Source organism: Paralichthys olivaceus, chromosome 3, assembly GCF_024713975.1.
Source record: "Paralichthys olivaceus isolate ysfri-2021 chromosome 3, ASM2471397v2, whole genome shotgun sequence".
Lineage (NCBI taxonomy): Eukaryota > Metazoa > Chordata > Actinopteri > Pleuronectiformes > Paralichthyidae > Paralichthys > Paralichthys olivaceus.
This window is the reverse complement of record NC_091095.1, coordinates 7,808,922-7,821,836: the sequence shown is the minus strand read 5'-3', so window position 1 is coordinate 7,821,836 and position 12,915 is coordinate 7,808,922. Positions and strand designations below refer to the sequence as shown.

The window sequence follows — 12,915 nt, the reverse complement described above, 5'->3', positions numbered from 1 at the left end:
ACTGACCTCTGACCCCCCCCCCCCCCCCCCCCCCCCCCCCCCCGTGGAGGGTGAGTACGAGTGAGGAATCCCGTTTCAGTTTCACAATAACACAGAGCAACAGATACTAAAAGAAGAGGATCTAAAACCTGTCATCTCAGTTCAAAATGCCCTCAAAAAGAACTGCATGTCTGTGAGATGACTGGAGAGAAAGAGACAGAGATTCAACGAGTCGGGAGAAAAATGTTTTCCGGGCAGGCTGGGATTAGATGAGGTTCCATAAATATGTTGGGCAGCTCGGTATGCTTTGTGCCCAGTGGTAAAAATAGGCCTCCCTCCCAAGGGAAGTGATGACGTCTGCAGCCTGCCTGCATCACCAGCCACAAGTCAGCATCATCCTCATACTGGAAGAGCCAGAGAGATAAAGTGTGGGGGAGCATCTGTGATCACCATGGCAACACAAGCAGAGTGACGCAGGTGAAGGCAAGAGAAAGGAAAAGAGGCAGCGATTGGCTGGCGAGCGCAGTGTGTGAGGTAGAAATGTGTAGGCGGAAAAGAAGAGGAGGAGGACTCAATAACCTAGAACTGAGATGAGCCCCAACACGCTCTGCACATGCCTGCATGCACACACATACACACACACATACAAAGTCCAAGCCTGTTAGCACGGTCAACAATTCAGCCTCGCAATGAGATGATATGATTTTGCACGCTCTTTGAACACTGACTTCAGAGGGAGTGGAAAGTGTTATTTTCCTCCCTCACAAATGCCATCTTGGATTTTATGCATGCATTCATTCTGAGAGGGAAAAAAAATATTCCCCACATTCAAACCATCTGTGTGTTTCATTTCAGTGCCATTTAAATAAACCTTCGGGGCAATTCAGCTGCTTTGGCAAAGACTTAATGTTGAATTTAATTAAATTTCGAAGGTTATTCTGCCCTCTGGTCGTCTTTTTCACCACGTAGTCTTTACTTAACACCATAATATCTGAATCAAACCTCAGAGGTTTGATCTAAAACAACTGAAGCAGAGCAGGAGCAAAACTTTTTTAATTTGTCAGCTGCAAGGCATTTCAGCAACATCAGGTCCGTTCAGACTAGCAGCGGCACCAGGAGGAGGAGGTGTGGGGGTGGAGGGCTGTGAGGTTCCAGGTTATATTTTTGGTGACTCAATAGTGACACCTGATGGGAAGGCAGGGAGAAGCAGAGTCTGAAGCTATGGGAGAGGCAAAGGATAAAAGGGAAGAAGGTATTGTTAGGGTTATTTTTTTACTTGTCTTGTGTGGTCTCTAGGGAAGACGTCAATTGTTCCTTGATAGAAATGTCTGTGTCTGTATCTAACCATTCCAGGATTGTTTGACATTTTTTTACTACATGCAAGTATTTGTGATAAATTTCCAGCAGATTTTTGTCCGATAAAATCATTATAATTATGTTCTTATGGGGAGGGGGTTATGTGGTTTTTTTTCTTCTTGTTATGCATTATGCTGTGATTGTTGGGGACACTGAGGCAAATTCCAAACAACTGAGCTTTGTAGCAGTAAAGTATTGAATCAGATTTTTTCTAAATAAACAAAACCACTTTAACAAAATTGTTTTATTCTCATGTTTTCATGTAAATAACTTACAACATTGTCTTTTGATACAAAAATAAAATGATGTCCAAACAACGTGACACATGTTGGACTCATCCACATCAGACTTAAGAACATGAGAAACTTTTTTTTTTTGCATGATCGACACATGTTGCCTTATAAATGCTTTAACAGAAGTGTTCATTTTCAAGGGCCAACTCCTGCGACTGCTCGTCTACTGTTCACCTGCTGTGATCGGCAGCCAAACAAAAATGTTGCAAACGACAGTACGTCACAAAACACAGAAATAAAGAGCAATTTAACAAAGGAAAAAAATCATGCAACAGAAGTTGGGGCTGGGCAGTTTCTTAACCAATCAAAACTACACCCGAGGAGACAAGTTGACAAGCAAACAACCACATAAAAATGTGTACCAACTGAGGAACAAGTGTTTTCTTAATATCTAAATGATTTTTGTGATACAAGCTGTAAATCTGTAATGATTCATATTACAAATGAACAGTAAATTAGTCTATCAGCGCTGGCTGATACACTGGTATATTGTCATAAAAAATGTTCATACCAACTTAAAGATGCTAAAAACAAAAATTCAGTGCATATGCACAGTTTCTCTCAACTTCTCCCAGTGTGATTCCTGCAGCGGTCAGTCCTGACAAACATCTCAGCTGAAGAAAACACCACAGGTGTACAGAAGAAGTAATGACTGAATAAGAGGGTGCGCTGTTGATGGTGCCATGTTGTCTGTCAGTGCTGGTTCTTCACTCCCTGTGGTTTGCCTGGTTTCTTATCCTGCTGCTGCGGTAGTTGTAGCTGCTGCTGCTGGCCCCGACCGGGACCGCTCAGTCCTCTGCCACGACCACCAAACAGACCTACACACAGACATGAGGGGAGCAGAAATTAACATAAGTCTGTTAATTATATGACAAAATTTGCTCTAAAACTATTGATATTGTGACAGTAGGCACAAACAAATGCCCCTGCAGAAGTCTGGAGTGCAGGAAGATTTTCCACTCACCTCGGCCAGCTCCTCCCCTCCCTTTGCCCTGCTGTTTGTTCTGCTGGGCACCTCCACGTCCACGGCCCTTTGACACCACCTCCTCCTTCACCATGTCAATGATCTCGTCTGGGATTCGCAGATACTTGATAGTGCTTCCTCTGATGTAGCACTCAGGCATCCTCCAGAACTTATCTCCATCCTGTCAGAAGTTAGCAGAAGTGTCAGCGAATCCTTATCATAATATCACTTTTTAAAACCTAGCATTGTTTTTGTTTTATTAACAAGTTTAATTTAACTTTTCAGACTGTAGAAGATCTTTGTCCTATCTTGTATTTTTTGGAATAGGTACTTTTTTCTTCCTTACTAATGTCACAAATTGACAGGCCAAATTGGTTGGTCACTTAACATTTTGGCAGTTAACCCACCATCATTTTTATTTATTTTAATTAGGAGGGACTTTTCATAAATACAGTCTATACTTGTTGGTATGTATGTATTTACCCTTGAAGTACAGATAACTTCTCTCAGGTTGATGTTCATCCAGTTGTCACAGCTGACCAGGTGACCGTTATACGTCTCCCCGTTTTTCAGCTCCACCAGCTGAGCAGGAAGAAGAAAAACAAAATACACATTATTTATCATGTTTAACCTTTTTTACAACATAACAATTCAATAAAAGATGTTTTTCACGGCAGGCAGAGCTCAGTGTCTCCTCACCATAGGGTGGTTCTGGGCAGTCTTCAGCAGAGAGAGGGGAAGCTGCAGAATGACAGAAAAAACAAGTCATACATAGGAATTAGGATTGTAACGATTTGTTTGTTGGTAAATGACTATTAATATCACATTTTCCCAGGCAGTCCTGACTATAATCAATCTATATAAATAATCTTAATTTATTCAATTTACATCATCTAGACCAACCTTCAACTCAGTTACTATGAAAACAGACAAAACTCCTTCGAACACAAAACAATCACGAAAGATGCTGTAATGTGCATGTTTTTCAGTTTGGGTTCCTTTTACAGATCTAAATCCCTAATGTTACATAATCCGTCTAAATTTACAGTGGATTGTTATATTCTGGGATTTGTTAACTAACTTCATGCCCTATTAAAACATCATTAGACATGAAAAGCTTGTAGATGGGATCAGGTTATAGAGCTCAGATCTCCACTGCAGCACATGCAGCACTATACAGGGGGTTTGCTGTAGCTGTGTGTTAAAAAACCAGCAAACACACAATGTGTAAAACCCGTGGCTCAGTTAGCTTCGGTAGCTAACTATACTTAGCTTAGCGCAACGTTAGCGGGCATCACTATGAGCTTCCGTAACATGAGTATATTACTGAAATCTAAATCACAATAATTAAAGTTTTGTGTAAAGACCAGAGTTAAACACTCACCATTGTGATTTAATGTCTTTTTGATTTTCTGTCTTGGTCCTTCACGGTTTTACCTCCTCTCGTTCTTCCTCGAGTATCACTGAGTTTCCGGTGAGAAATAAGCGAGCTATTATAAGATGCTGCCCTCTAGCGTCAGGTACCGACAAATCACTTATAACACAGGTTCTTTTCATACAAAAGAAAAATCTAAGACGTCTTTTAAAACAAATTCTGAATCTTTTTTGCATTTCTATGTGGGGTTGTATGGGGGGCTTAAAACATTTTTGTGTAGCTTTTATTCTTTCTTCAACCAACAGTGGTATCTATCTCTCTCTCTATCTATCTATCTATCTATCTATCTATCTATCTCTCTATCTATCTATCTATCTATCTATCTATCTATCTATCTATCTATCTATCTATCTATCTATCTATCTATCTATCTATCTATCTATCTATCTATCTGTCTGTCTATCTGTCTATCTATCTGTCTATCTATCTATCTGTCTGTCTGTCTGTCTGTCTGTCTGTCTATCTGTCTGTCTGTCTGTCTGATTGTCTGTCTGTCTCTCTGTCTATCTATCTATCTATCTATCTATCTGTCTGCCTGTCTGTCTGTCTGTCTGTCTGATTGTCTGTCTGTCTCTCTGTCTATCTATCTCTCTGTCTATCTATCTATCTATCTATCTGTCTGTCTGTCTATCTATCTATCTATCTATCTATCTATCTGTCTGTCTGTCTATCTATCTATCTATCTGTCTGTCTGTCTGCCTGTCTGTCTGTCTGATTGTCTGTCTGTCTCTCTGTCTATCTATCTATCTCTCTGTCTATCTATCTATCTATCTGTCTGTCTGTCTATCTATCTATCTATCTATCTATCTATCTATCTGTCTGTCTGTCTATCTATCTATCTGTCTGTCTGTCTGTCTGTCTGTCTGTCTGATTGTCTGTCTGTCTATCTATCTATCTATCTATCTATCTGTCTGTCTGTCTGTCTATCTATCTATCTATCTATCTGTCTGTCTGTCTATCTATCTATCTATCTGTCTGTCTGTCTATCTATCTATCTGTCTGTCTGTCTGTCTGTCTGTCTGTCTGTCTGATTGTCTGTCTGTCTATCTATCTATCTATCTATCTATCTATCTATCTGTCTGTCTGTCTATCTATCTATCTATCTATCTGTCTGTCTGTCTATCTATCTATCTATCTATCTGTCTGTCTGTCTATCTATCTATCTATCTATCTGTCTCTCTGTCTCTCTGTCTATCTGTCTGTCTCTCTGTCTGTCTGTCTATAAGAAAACTTCTACAGCGTCATTATGCGTCACACTGCTGACGTCATCACGCCACGTCGCACGCAGCGTAAACACCGGCAGTTGATGGCAGAAGAAGCGTCAGTTGTCCTGTGAGTGTGTGAGTGTCAGTGAGTGAGTGTGTGTGTGGCAGTGTTTGTTATCGAGTCTCTTCTCGGTCCGTGGTTGGAAACAAACAGGCGACGGTGACCCGGAGGAGCAGCGGAGCCTCAGGCCGGGAGATGGACAACAGTAAACGGACGGTGGTGGTCACAGGTCGGTGTCTGTTCTCTGTCGTGTCGGTTGTTGTCGGTCGTCGTGTGGCGGCGGTGGGAAAAGTTGTGGAGTGACAGGAACGTTAATGGCGTCAGGCCGTTAGTGCTCCAGCTGCTTTCTGCTGAGGAGAGCGTCGTGTTTACTCTCTTACTGCTTCTCAGGTCTCATGTCAGTAGAAGCTACTGACCAGCGAGCCTTAGTACTATTGTCTGTTGTCTTTTTACAAGGCCTTAATGAAACAACACAAAGTGAGAGAGGTGAACTTATATATGTGTAAATTCAATATGTATATATAAGTCATTCATTATCTGTTGTCTCCTAACGTCCATTCTTCTTCTTTGTGGAGGAAATTGGTCAATTCGAGAACATCGAGGAAATGCATTAGCTCATCATTACCAGAGCCACTTTTAATAACAGTCTCTTTAACACATATGTGCCTGGAATAGTGTAATAAATAAAGTAATATCATCTTCATTAGTAAAACTGTCAGTGGTGTCCTGCTATAGTCATTTCATAACTTTCTATCAAAGGAAGAGCGTCTTAGTTTTACTTCTTTGCTGCTTTTCATTACTAGTTTCATCTACTGTCAATCACTATTAGTTCTCAACACCAGGTCTCTTTACAGACATGGTGTCCTTACAGAGCTGGACAGTGTGGTTAAAAGTTAATAACATCAATAACCAACTAATGATTATGTTCCAATATTTATAACTTACTGTCAGGTCACTTTTTCTGCGCAGATACGATGTCCTGTTTCTTAACTTTGAATTATAATATCCACATCTGGACCCACACTATTCTTGTCAGTAGCATTGTACTGGAGCTGTTTGTCATGTTTGAGTTTAGAAAATATAATTCAGTGTTATTAATGTAATGTAGCTCCTCTCCCAGCTAAAGTGCGTAACTACTAAAAACGACTATAGGGAAGGGTTATTACACAATGTCAACTATTATTGCAATGTAATCTTCATCAATAACAATATGTGTTTTGCTCTATATCAAGTGTTTCTCATTTCTCAACCTTCACTCATGAGCTAAAAACTGTCTTAAAAAGAAATAGACATGTGACATTGAAGGATGTAAAAATTTGTATTATAATAAAATGTTTGGCCATATCATCCAGGCCTGAAAACCACTATCTCCAACAGTTAATGTGACTGGACTTAACAGAGACAGAGACTTGGTGTTTTCAGACACAAAGGGGTGCGGAGGCCGGCAGTCCCAGCTGATCGAAGATGTGTAGATCGCCTGGGAACTACACCTTGACAATAGCTGGCCGGCTGGCAGCTGCTGGCCCCTCTCTCCGCTCCTTTTCAGCTGCCTGTCAGACAGACTGACCCCCCCCCCACCTCTCCACCCAACCCCTGGGGACCCACTGACCCTCGGAAATGTGGTGGAGGGGGATCAGTTATAGATCCATGTATAAACAAGCCTGACTGAATATCGGCTGCTGCATTTTTTTTATTGTACCGGTCATATGGAGCAGGGGGAGATTTTTAATGATAGTGATTGATTTTACAGCAAATCTTATGCAGCAGCATCCCAGTCTTTAATTTAGAAATGTAATACAAGATGTTTTATGTTTGGCGAAAAATCTACAATATTGGGAGTTTTGTTGGTGTACAATTTGAGATATACAGTTTTTTATTACAATTACTAAATTCAGCAAAGCTTTAACTGTGTCTTGTAGTCAAACCAAAAGTCCCTAACAAGTCAAGAGATCGTATTCAGGTAATAATAGTGGAGTAGGTAGGATTTCATTTCATATTACAACAGAAACTGCTAGAATTGCTGGTTGGATGGTTCACTGTAGTCACAAGCACTTTTCCTTCAGAAATTGCATTTGAAATAAATGTATAAAAAATAAAATGTATTTCAGAAAGAAATCTCTCTAAAATCACTGGACACTACATCATAATTTCCTCCTTTGTAAAAACCAAACAGATTCCAAAGCTTCATTATTAGAAATGTTGTTTAGGAGAAATGTATCATCACCAGCTCAACATCCCAGAAACTGGAATAACTCCCATGTTTTGTAGGTTTTGGGCCTTTTGGAGAGCACACGGTCAACGCCAGCTGGGTAGCAGTGCAGGTATGTTTCACCCCTCTATAGCTGTCTGTTAAATTCAATTTAACCATGACCTTAATTGTATGAGTTCCTATATGGAAATATCTTAAGTTTTGAATTTGCAGTTGATTTTGTTTATCATTCACTTTATTTGTTATACTGAGGAAAACAAATCCTTCAAACCTTCTCCAAAATGGTATTTTAATAAAAATCTTAAATTTCAACATGTCTGTCATGTTATTAGCCAGATGTGTTCCTGTTTGTTTGACAGTTAAACGATGCTCTGATAGTTGCCGGCTTCACACCATGTGTCCCAGAGGTTCCCTGTGTCCTGCTGGCGAAACTGCATTTGGGGGATGATGGTGGTTGTCAGGGTGTCTAGACGGACTCGATAAGGATATTAAAGGCAAACAAAAGGCCACTTTGAGGCGGGGTCACAGACGTGGTCAGAAAAGCCTCTTTTCAATGCAAGTGGGGGTCAGTGTCCAGAGCGATTTGTCCTGCAGGGAGATTGGGGGAGGTGTTGGTCGACTGGCTGTGAATCAGATACAGATTTATCTTACTTATGATATGCGTGACTGCATCTTTTATTTCTTGCTTGATTATGAAAGTAGCCGAGTATTGCAGTTTATTTATTTTTATATATTTTATTTTTAGAGTTAAAAAACATACCATCAATTTCACAGAAACATATAAATCACCATTATAATTTCAAAATAGTTATGTTTTTTGAAATACCTGCATTCTTATTAGTTTTTTTTGGATCTTTTTAAATTTTTAAATTTATACTGTATATTTTTTGCCATAAGAGGCAAAGATATGGACTTTATTCAGTGGAAGTATGGCTGCCAGTGGGCAATGAGAGAACAGGTGATGAAACAGGTGGGGCAATTAGCTGAATAGAGGCTTCACCTACACTTTCAAGGTGCATGGAGAAGGAAATAAAGTCGAAAGACTTCATTTCAGAAGCTTTCAACTACATCTCATAGCAAGAAGTTCTCCAGGTCACAGAGGACTGCACTCTCCAATGATACCTGAGAACTAAGCTGAGAAAGATGTGGTTGTGGTTGAAAGCTTTGAGAACAACACTAACCCAAAGTAAATTTGAACATTTTGTCAAAATCCAGAAATGTTTCAGTTGTATTATTTTTTACTTCACTCTGTCAGGAACTGAAGAAGCTAGGACTGGGCAGCGAAGTGGACCTGCATGTGTACGAGGTTCCTGTAGAGTACCAGACAGTCCAGAGTTTGGTTCCTTCATTATGGAAGCAGTATCATCCACTGGTAAGAGGAGAACATGGTGTGACCTGTTCACATTGTTCTTTGTGATAATTGGATCTGACAGGCACAGAGAACAATCTGATAATAAGAAATGCAAAGGACACATGCTGAACTAAATTAAATTATATACAATTATCAAATTAAGCAACTAATAAGTGGCTTGAGTGGGGCATTATCTACATGGGTGTTGACATTTTGAACAAATGTACCTGGGTGTAACTGAGCAACATGTCATGAGTGGAAACAGAGATCAGACACAGCAGCCAACTGCAAATATACTGTAAATAATTTGTGTTATGGGACATTATTTTAGTAACTCTGACTTTGTGATTTTATTGTATTCTTTGCCAGTTGGTTGTTCATGTCGGAGTCTCAGGAATGGCCACCACTGTCACACTGGAGAAGTGCGGCAGAAACCGTGGATACAAGGGCCTGGACAACAGCAGCTTCTGTCCTGACTCACAGTGTTGCATTGTGGGAGGCCCAGACTGCATCGACTCAGTTATTGACATGGAATCAGTCTGTAAGAGAGTGTCCGCCTCGGGTCTCGGAGTAGTTGTGTCTGTCTCCAAAGACGCTGGGAGGTACTTTCATTTCTCCAGTTAGAATCAGCCGTTTGTTTTGCCTGTCACCTTTGGACCACACACGCCAACTGTTGAGGGAAAGAGGCTGATTCATGTGTTCAGCATCACTCAATGTTTATAATCTTTAATACATAACCTTTAAAATTATAAGAGTGGGATGTTCTGCAGTCAAATAAATGGTGCACTCTGGTTAGAGAAACTAATGGCAGCACTTTTTACAGAATTAAGAACTGATTTTATAGAACTATATTGATTTATCATCATTTAGCAAAGTTCAACAGCACCACAAACTACAATCTCCAAACTGATCATAAGACTTTAAAGTGCTGATGCATGAGACTTCATTTTGTTTAGCTAGGTGTACCCAATAATCTGGATACTGAGTGTATCCCTCTCATGTCTGTACTGAAATGTCTTGCATCCTATTGGCTGACTTATACAGTGACACTGAATCATCTATGATATGCTAGAATCTGCCATGCAGTGAGAGATGGTCAGTTTATTGTAATATGAACAGTGACGTGTCTGACCTGGCAGTTCAGGGCTTATTGTATACTGCAGTTTAAGGTTTATCTATGGTCGATATGTCGAGACTATAGTGATTTTATATACCAGCACGATATGTCTGTCACAACTGGTGACAGAGACGGGCCTTTCATTCCCTTATCGCTCTGTTTTGTTCCCCGTCAGATATCTCTGTGACTTCACCTACTACACGTCTTTGTACCTGAGTCACGGCCGCTCTGCTTTCATCCACGTGCCTCCTCTTGGAAAGCCTTACAGCGGTGAAGACCTGGGTCGTGCGCTGAAGGCCATCGTCCAGGAAATTCTGGAGCTTCTTGACCAGGCTGAGGAGAAGATACACTGCCAGAAGCACTTCCACTAAGTGACCTCCGGATGCCAACCATCCTCTCTCCAGCACTCACCACACAAGAGAAATTGCACTTAACCACAAGTAGCCAAACATCCTCTTTTTAAAATTTTTGTCTTTATTTGTACAAAATGAAAACATCCGCATATAGAACGTTTTCAGTGTTTGCTTCTCTTTGTTTAAGGTTTTTACTAATTATTTTTGCTAAGCCTGATTATTTGTTATGTTTAAATGTCTCCCGATGGTGAGAAGACAAAATGGAAGTTTGAAGACAACCCTTAGTCACACTGAAACATTACCGTTTCTCCCACTTCCAAGGAATATGAAACATTTTGACTTTGGAGTTTAAAACATTGGAAAACCATAGGTCCATGAAGAAGACACAGCAGCAAAGTGCTGCTCCTATTTGTTTAAATGCAGTTTAAATAGTTCCAGACTGTTAATGTGGCAAATATTGAAACCTTTCCCCCAAAAGTGACTACTATTGTTGCACCTTATATAGGGTTAGGGTTATTTAATTGGTTATAGAAGTCACATTTGGGGAAACTGCTAGATCTACTTTCCATGATTTGATTTTCTTCATCCTTAAGTTTTGAGTTTCTGTCACAATATGTTTCAGTCAACAGATGTTTACACCTGAATGTCTGTAAATGGTAAATGTACACGATACATTATGTAGAGATGTTTAGCATTAAGCTGTAAGCTAATTTCACTTCTCTTCAGATACTTTCCCAGCTGCTCTAAAGCTGTGCTGTTTCCCATTTTATGTTGTATTGTTTCTTAAGTGCTTTTTCTTTATAAGAAGTTGTAAAGTTGCCTTCTTTTACAAAGGTTATTTTAATCAGGGAACGGGTTGGTTCCAGCTCATCTTCCCCCGTTTTTCGGCCCAATTCTGACAGGAAAATACAAAACAGGTTCTCCAGGCTGTGCAATGTTATTTTACAGATCTCAGATCTGTCAGTTTAGGTGATTCATGTTGTGGTTTTGTTAAAATTTTGTTAGGGCTGCACAATTATTTGAGAATAATTGGGATAACCATTGTTATTACTATAAATTCCATGTAACAAAATATTTCTTCTGTGTGAGATGTGGGTTCAAATATTACACACTCGCACAGACACTGAATTTCTGGGTTGTAAAATCTTTGTCTATGGAATTACGGTATTTGTGTGTTAAGATCAGAGCTGTTCTATTTCAGATCTTACACTGTTTGCTACATTTTTTTTCAATAATTGTGCAGCCCACATGGGGATAAGCTAGTTAAAGCTTTCTGTTGTTCCCTGCATTGAATCACATGTAGCTGAAGATTTGATTTGATGTGGAGTTTGACTCTCACTTCAGAATTGGGCCTGGACATTTATTTCTGTAGCACTTTCTTTATCCACTCTTAGTTATTCTGGAACTCTAACATTTTTCAAAGCAATTTGTATGTTTTTATTTTATTTTCAGTCACTTTAATACAAAATATGTTGCTTTCCAGATATTTACACATCCATCCCATGTTTAACCTCTCCTCCCATGAATTATCATTATGCATGTGTGGTATGCTTTATAGGTGACTTATGCTTTATTTCTCTGAGCTTTGGTTTGTTTAACCTGCAACATATTCTTTCAATGATGGTGCCACTCCAGGTGTCAATTTTCTGTTTTTAATATTTGTCTGTTTCACTGTGTTCACAAGCATTTTCCTGACGACCTACTGGTCACTGAAGATGTCCCACACCACCAAACACAGCTTCATTTATATATGTTTCAGTAGAAAATGTAGCATTGAACGGTTTATATGCTGCTGCACCACCCTGTGTATCACCAAAACTATCTCCCTGTGAGAAACAAAGATGTAGTTTATATATATATATATATATATATATAAATAAACTGCCATACCTAGTTTTGAGAAACTAACATCCTGTAACATTGAACTGAACAGGATTGAACTTCATCTCAGATTTTAAGTTTTGATCTCAGCCTTTGGCATTTACCTCCTGTCTTGGTGATGTGGTTTAAAACTCTTCGGGAAATAATGCAAATTTTAGAACTGAGTTTGCAGGTGCTAGTATTTTATGGTGTGGCTTTACAAGTGCTGAGATGTGAAAGAGTTGTGGAGGAGCTCCCCCTGAAAATGTCTGCTCTCAAATGTGAAAGCCTCAAGTTTACATACGAGGTGACCTCTGACCCTGACTCTTTCCTGTGCCTTGCTGTTGTTTATGTAAGTTATGAGGCCTTAACAATGCTCAGTGGGTCAGTCAAAGATATATTACTGATTCTGTCCAGTCAGATGTGTCACTACCTCAAGAATACTTTTTATCTCTGTGCGTGCTCTGTTGTACAATAACATAACGGTTCTGTGAATTATTGTGAGTTCCTGTGTTGAGGGAGTATCCTCTGCCTCTGACATTAACATAGCACTGTTACAATACGTAATCCTGGCTTTGTAAAAGAAAAAGCTTTGAGATAAAGAATTAAAGGATCATAAATAATCTTTGTGTCCAATACTTCAACTTTGTATTTTTCCACCAGGGGTTTTTATGAGATACGGTTCAATGTCTTGTCAAATGTACAAACACACAGTTGTATTAAAGCTGCCAA

At 39.6% G+C, this 12,915-nt stretch overlaps 2 protein-coding genes across 2 annotated transcripts; one reads left to right on the top strand and one right to left on the bottom strand.

Moving 5' to 3' along the window:
- Positions 1 to 1,564: 1,564 nt before the first annotated feature.
- Positions 1,565 to 4,113, bottom strand: lsm4 (LSM4 homolog, U6 small nuclear RNA and mRNA degradation associated). Its single transcript, XM_020098342.2, has 5 exons — positions 3,977 to 4,113; positions 3,292 to 3,333; positions 3,076 to 3,174; positions 2,593 to 2,773; positions 1,565 to 2,446 (listed from the first exon to the last, which is right to left on the bottom strand). The coding sequence occupies exons 1-5, from the start codon at positions 3,977 to 3,979 to the stop codon at positions 2,322 to 2,324; spliced, it is 450 nt and encodes a 149-aa protein (XP_019953901.1). The 5' UTR covers positions 3,980 to 4,113; the 3' UTR covers positions 1,565 to 2,321.
- Positions 4,114 to 5,280: 1,167 nt separating this feature from the next.
- On the top strand, positions 5,281 to 12,806 carry pgpep1 (pyroglutamyl-peptidase I). Its single transcript, XM_020098257.2, has 5 exons — positions 5,281 to 5,522; positions 7,562 to 7,614; positions 8,758 to 8,874; positions 9,223 to 9,455; positions 10,146 to 12,806. Exons 1-5 carry the CDS (start codon positions 5,489 to 5,491, stop codon positions 10,339 to 10,341), a joined length of 633 nt encoding a protein of 210 aa, XP_019953816.1. The 5' UTR covers positions 5,281 to 5,488; the 3' UTR covers positions 10,342 to 12,806.
- Positions 12,807 to 12,915: the final 109 nt, after the last annotated feature.

Bases quoted from the DNA above. Each gene is read 5' to 3' on its own strand.
- pgpep1 (XM_020098257.2), top strand. From the start codon at position 5,489: ATGGACAACAGTAAACGGACGGTGGTGGTCACAG. The intron at 5,523-7,561 runs GTCGGTGTCTGT...CATGTTTTGTAG, and splicing joins ACGGACGGTGGTGGTCACAG to GTTTTGGGCCTTTTGGAGAG. The intron at 9,456-10,145 runs GTACTTTCATTT...GTTCCCCGTCAG, and splicing joins GTCTCCAAAGACGCTGGGAG to ATATCTCTGTGACTTCACCT.
- lsm4 (XM_020098342.2), bottom strand. The intron at 2,774-3,075 runs GTAAATACATAC...AACTTCTGACAG, and splicing joins AAGTTATCTGTACTTCAAGG to GATGGAGATAAGTTCTGGAG. The intron at 2,447-2,592 runs GTGAGTGGAAAA...GTCTGTGTGTAG, and splicing joins GAGGGGAGGAGCTGGCCGAG to GTCTGTTTGGTGGTCGTGGC.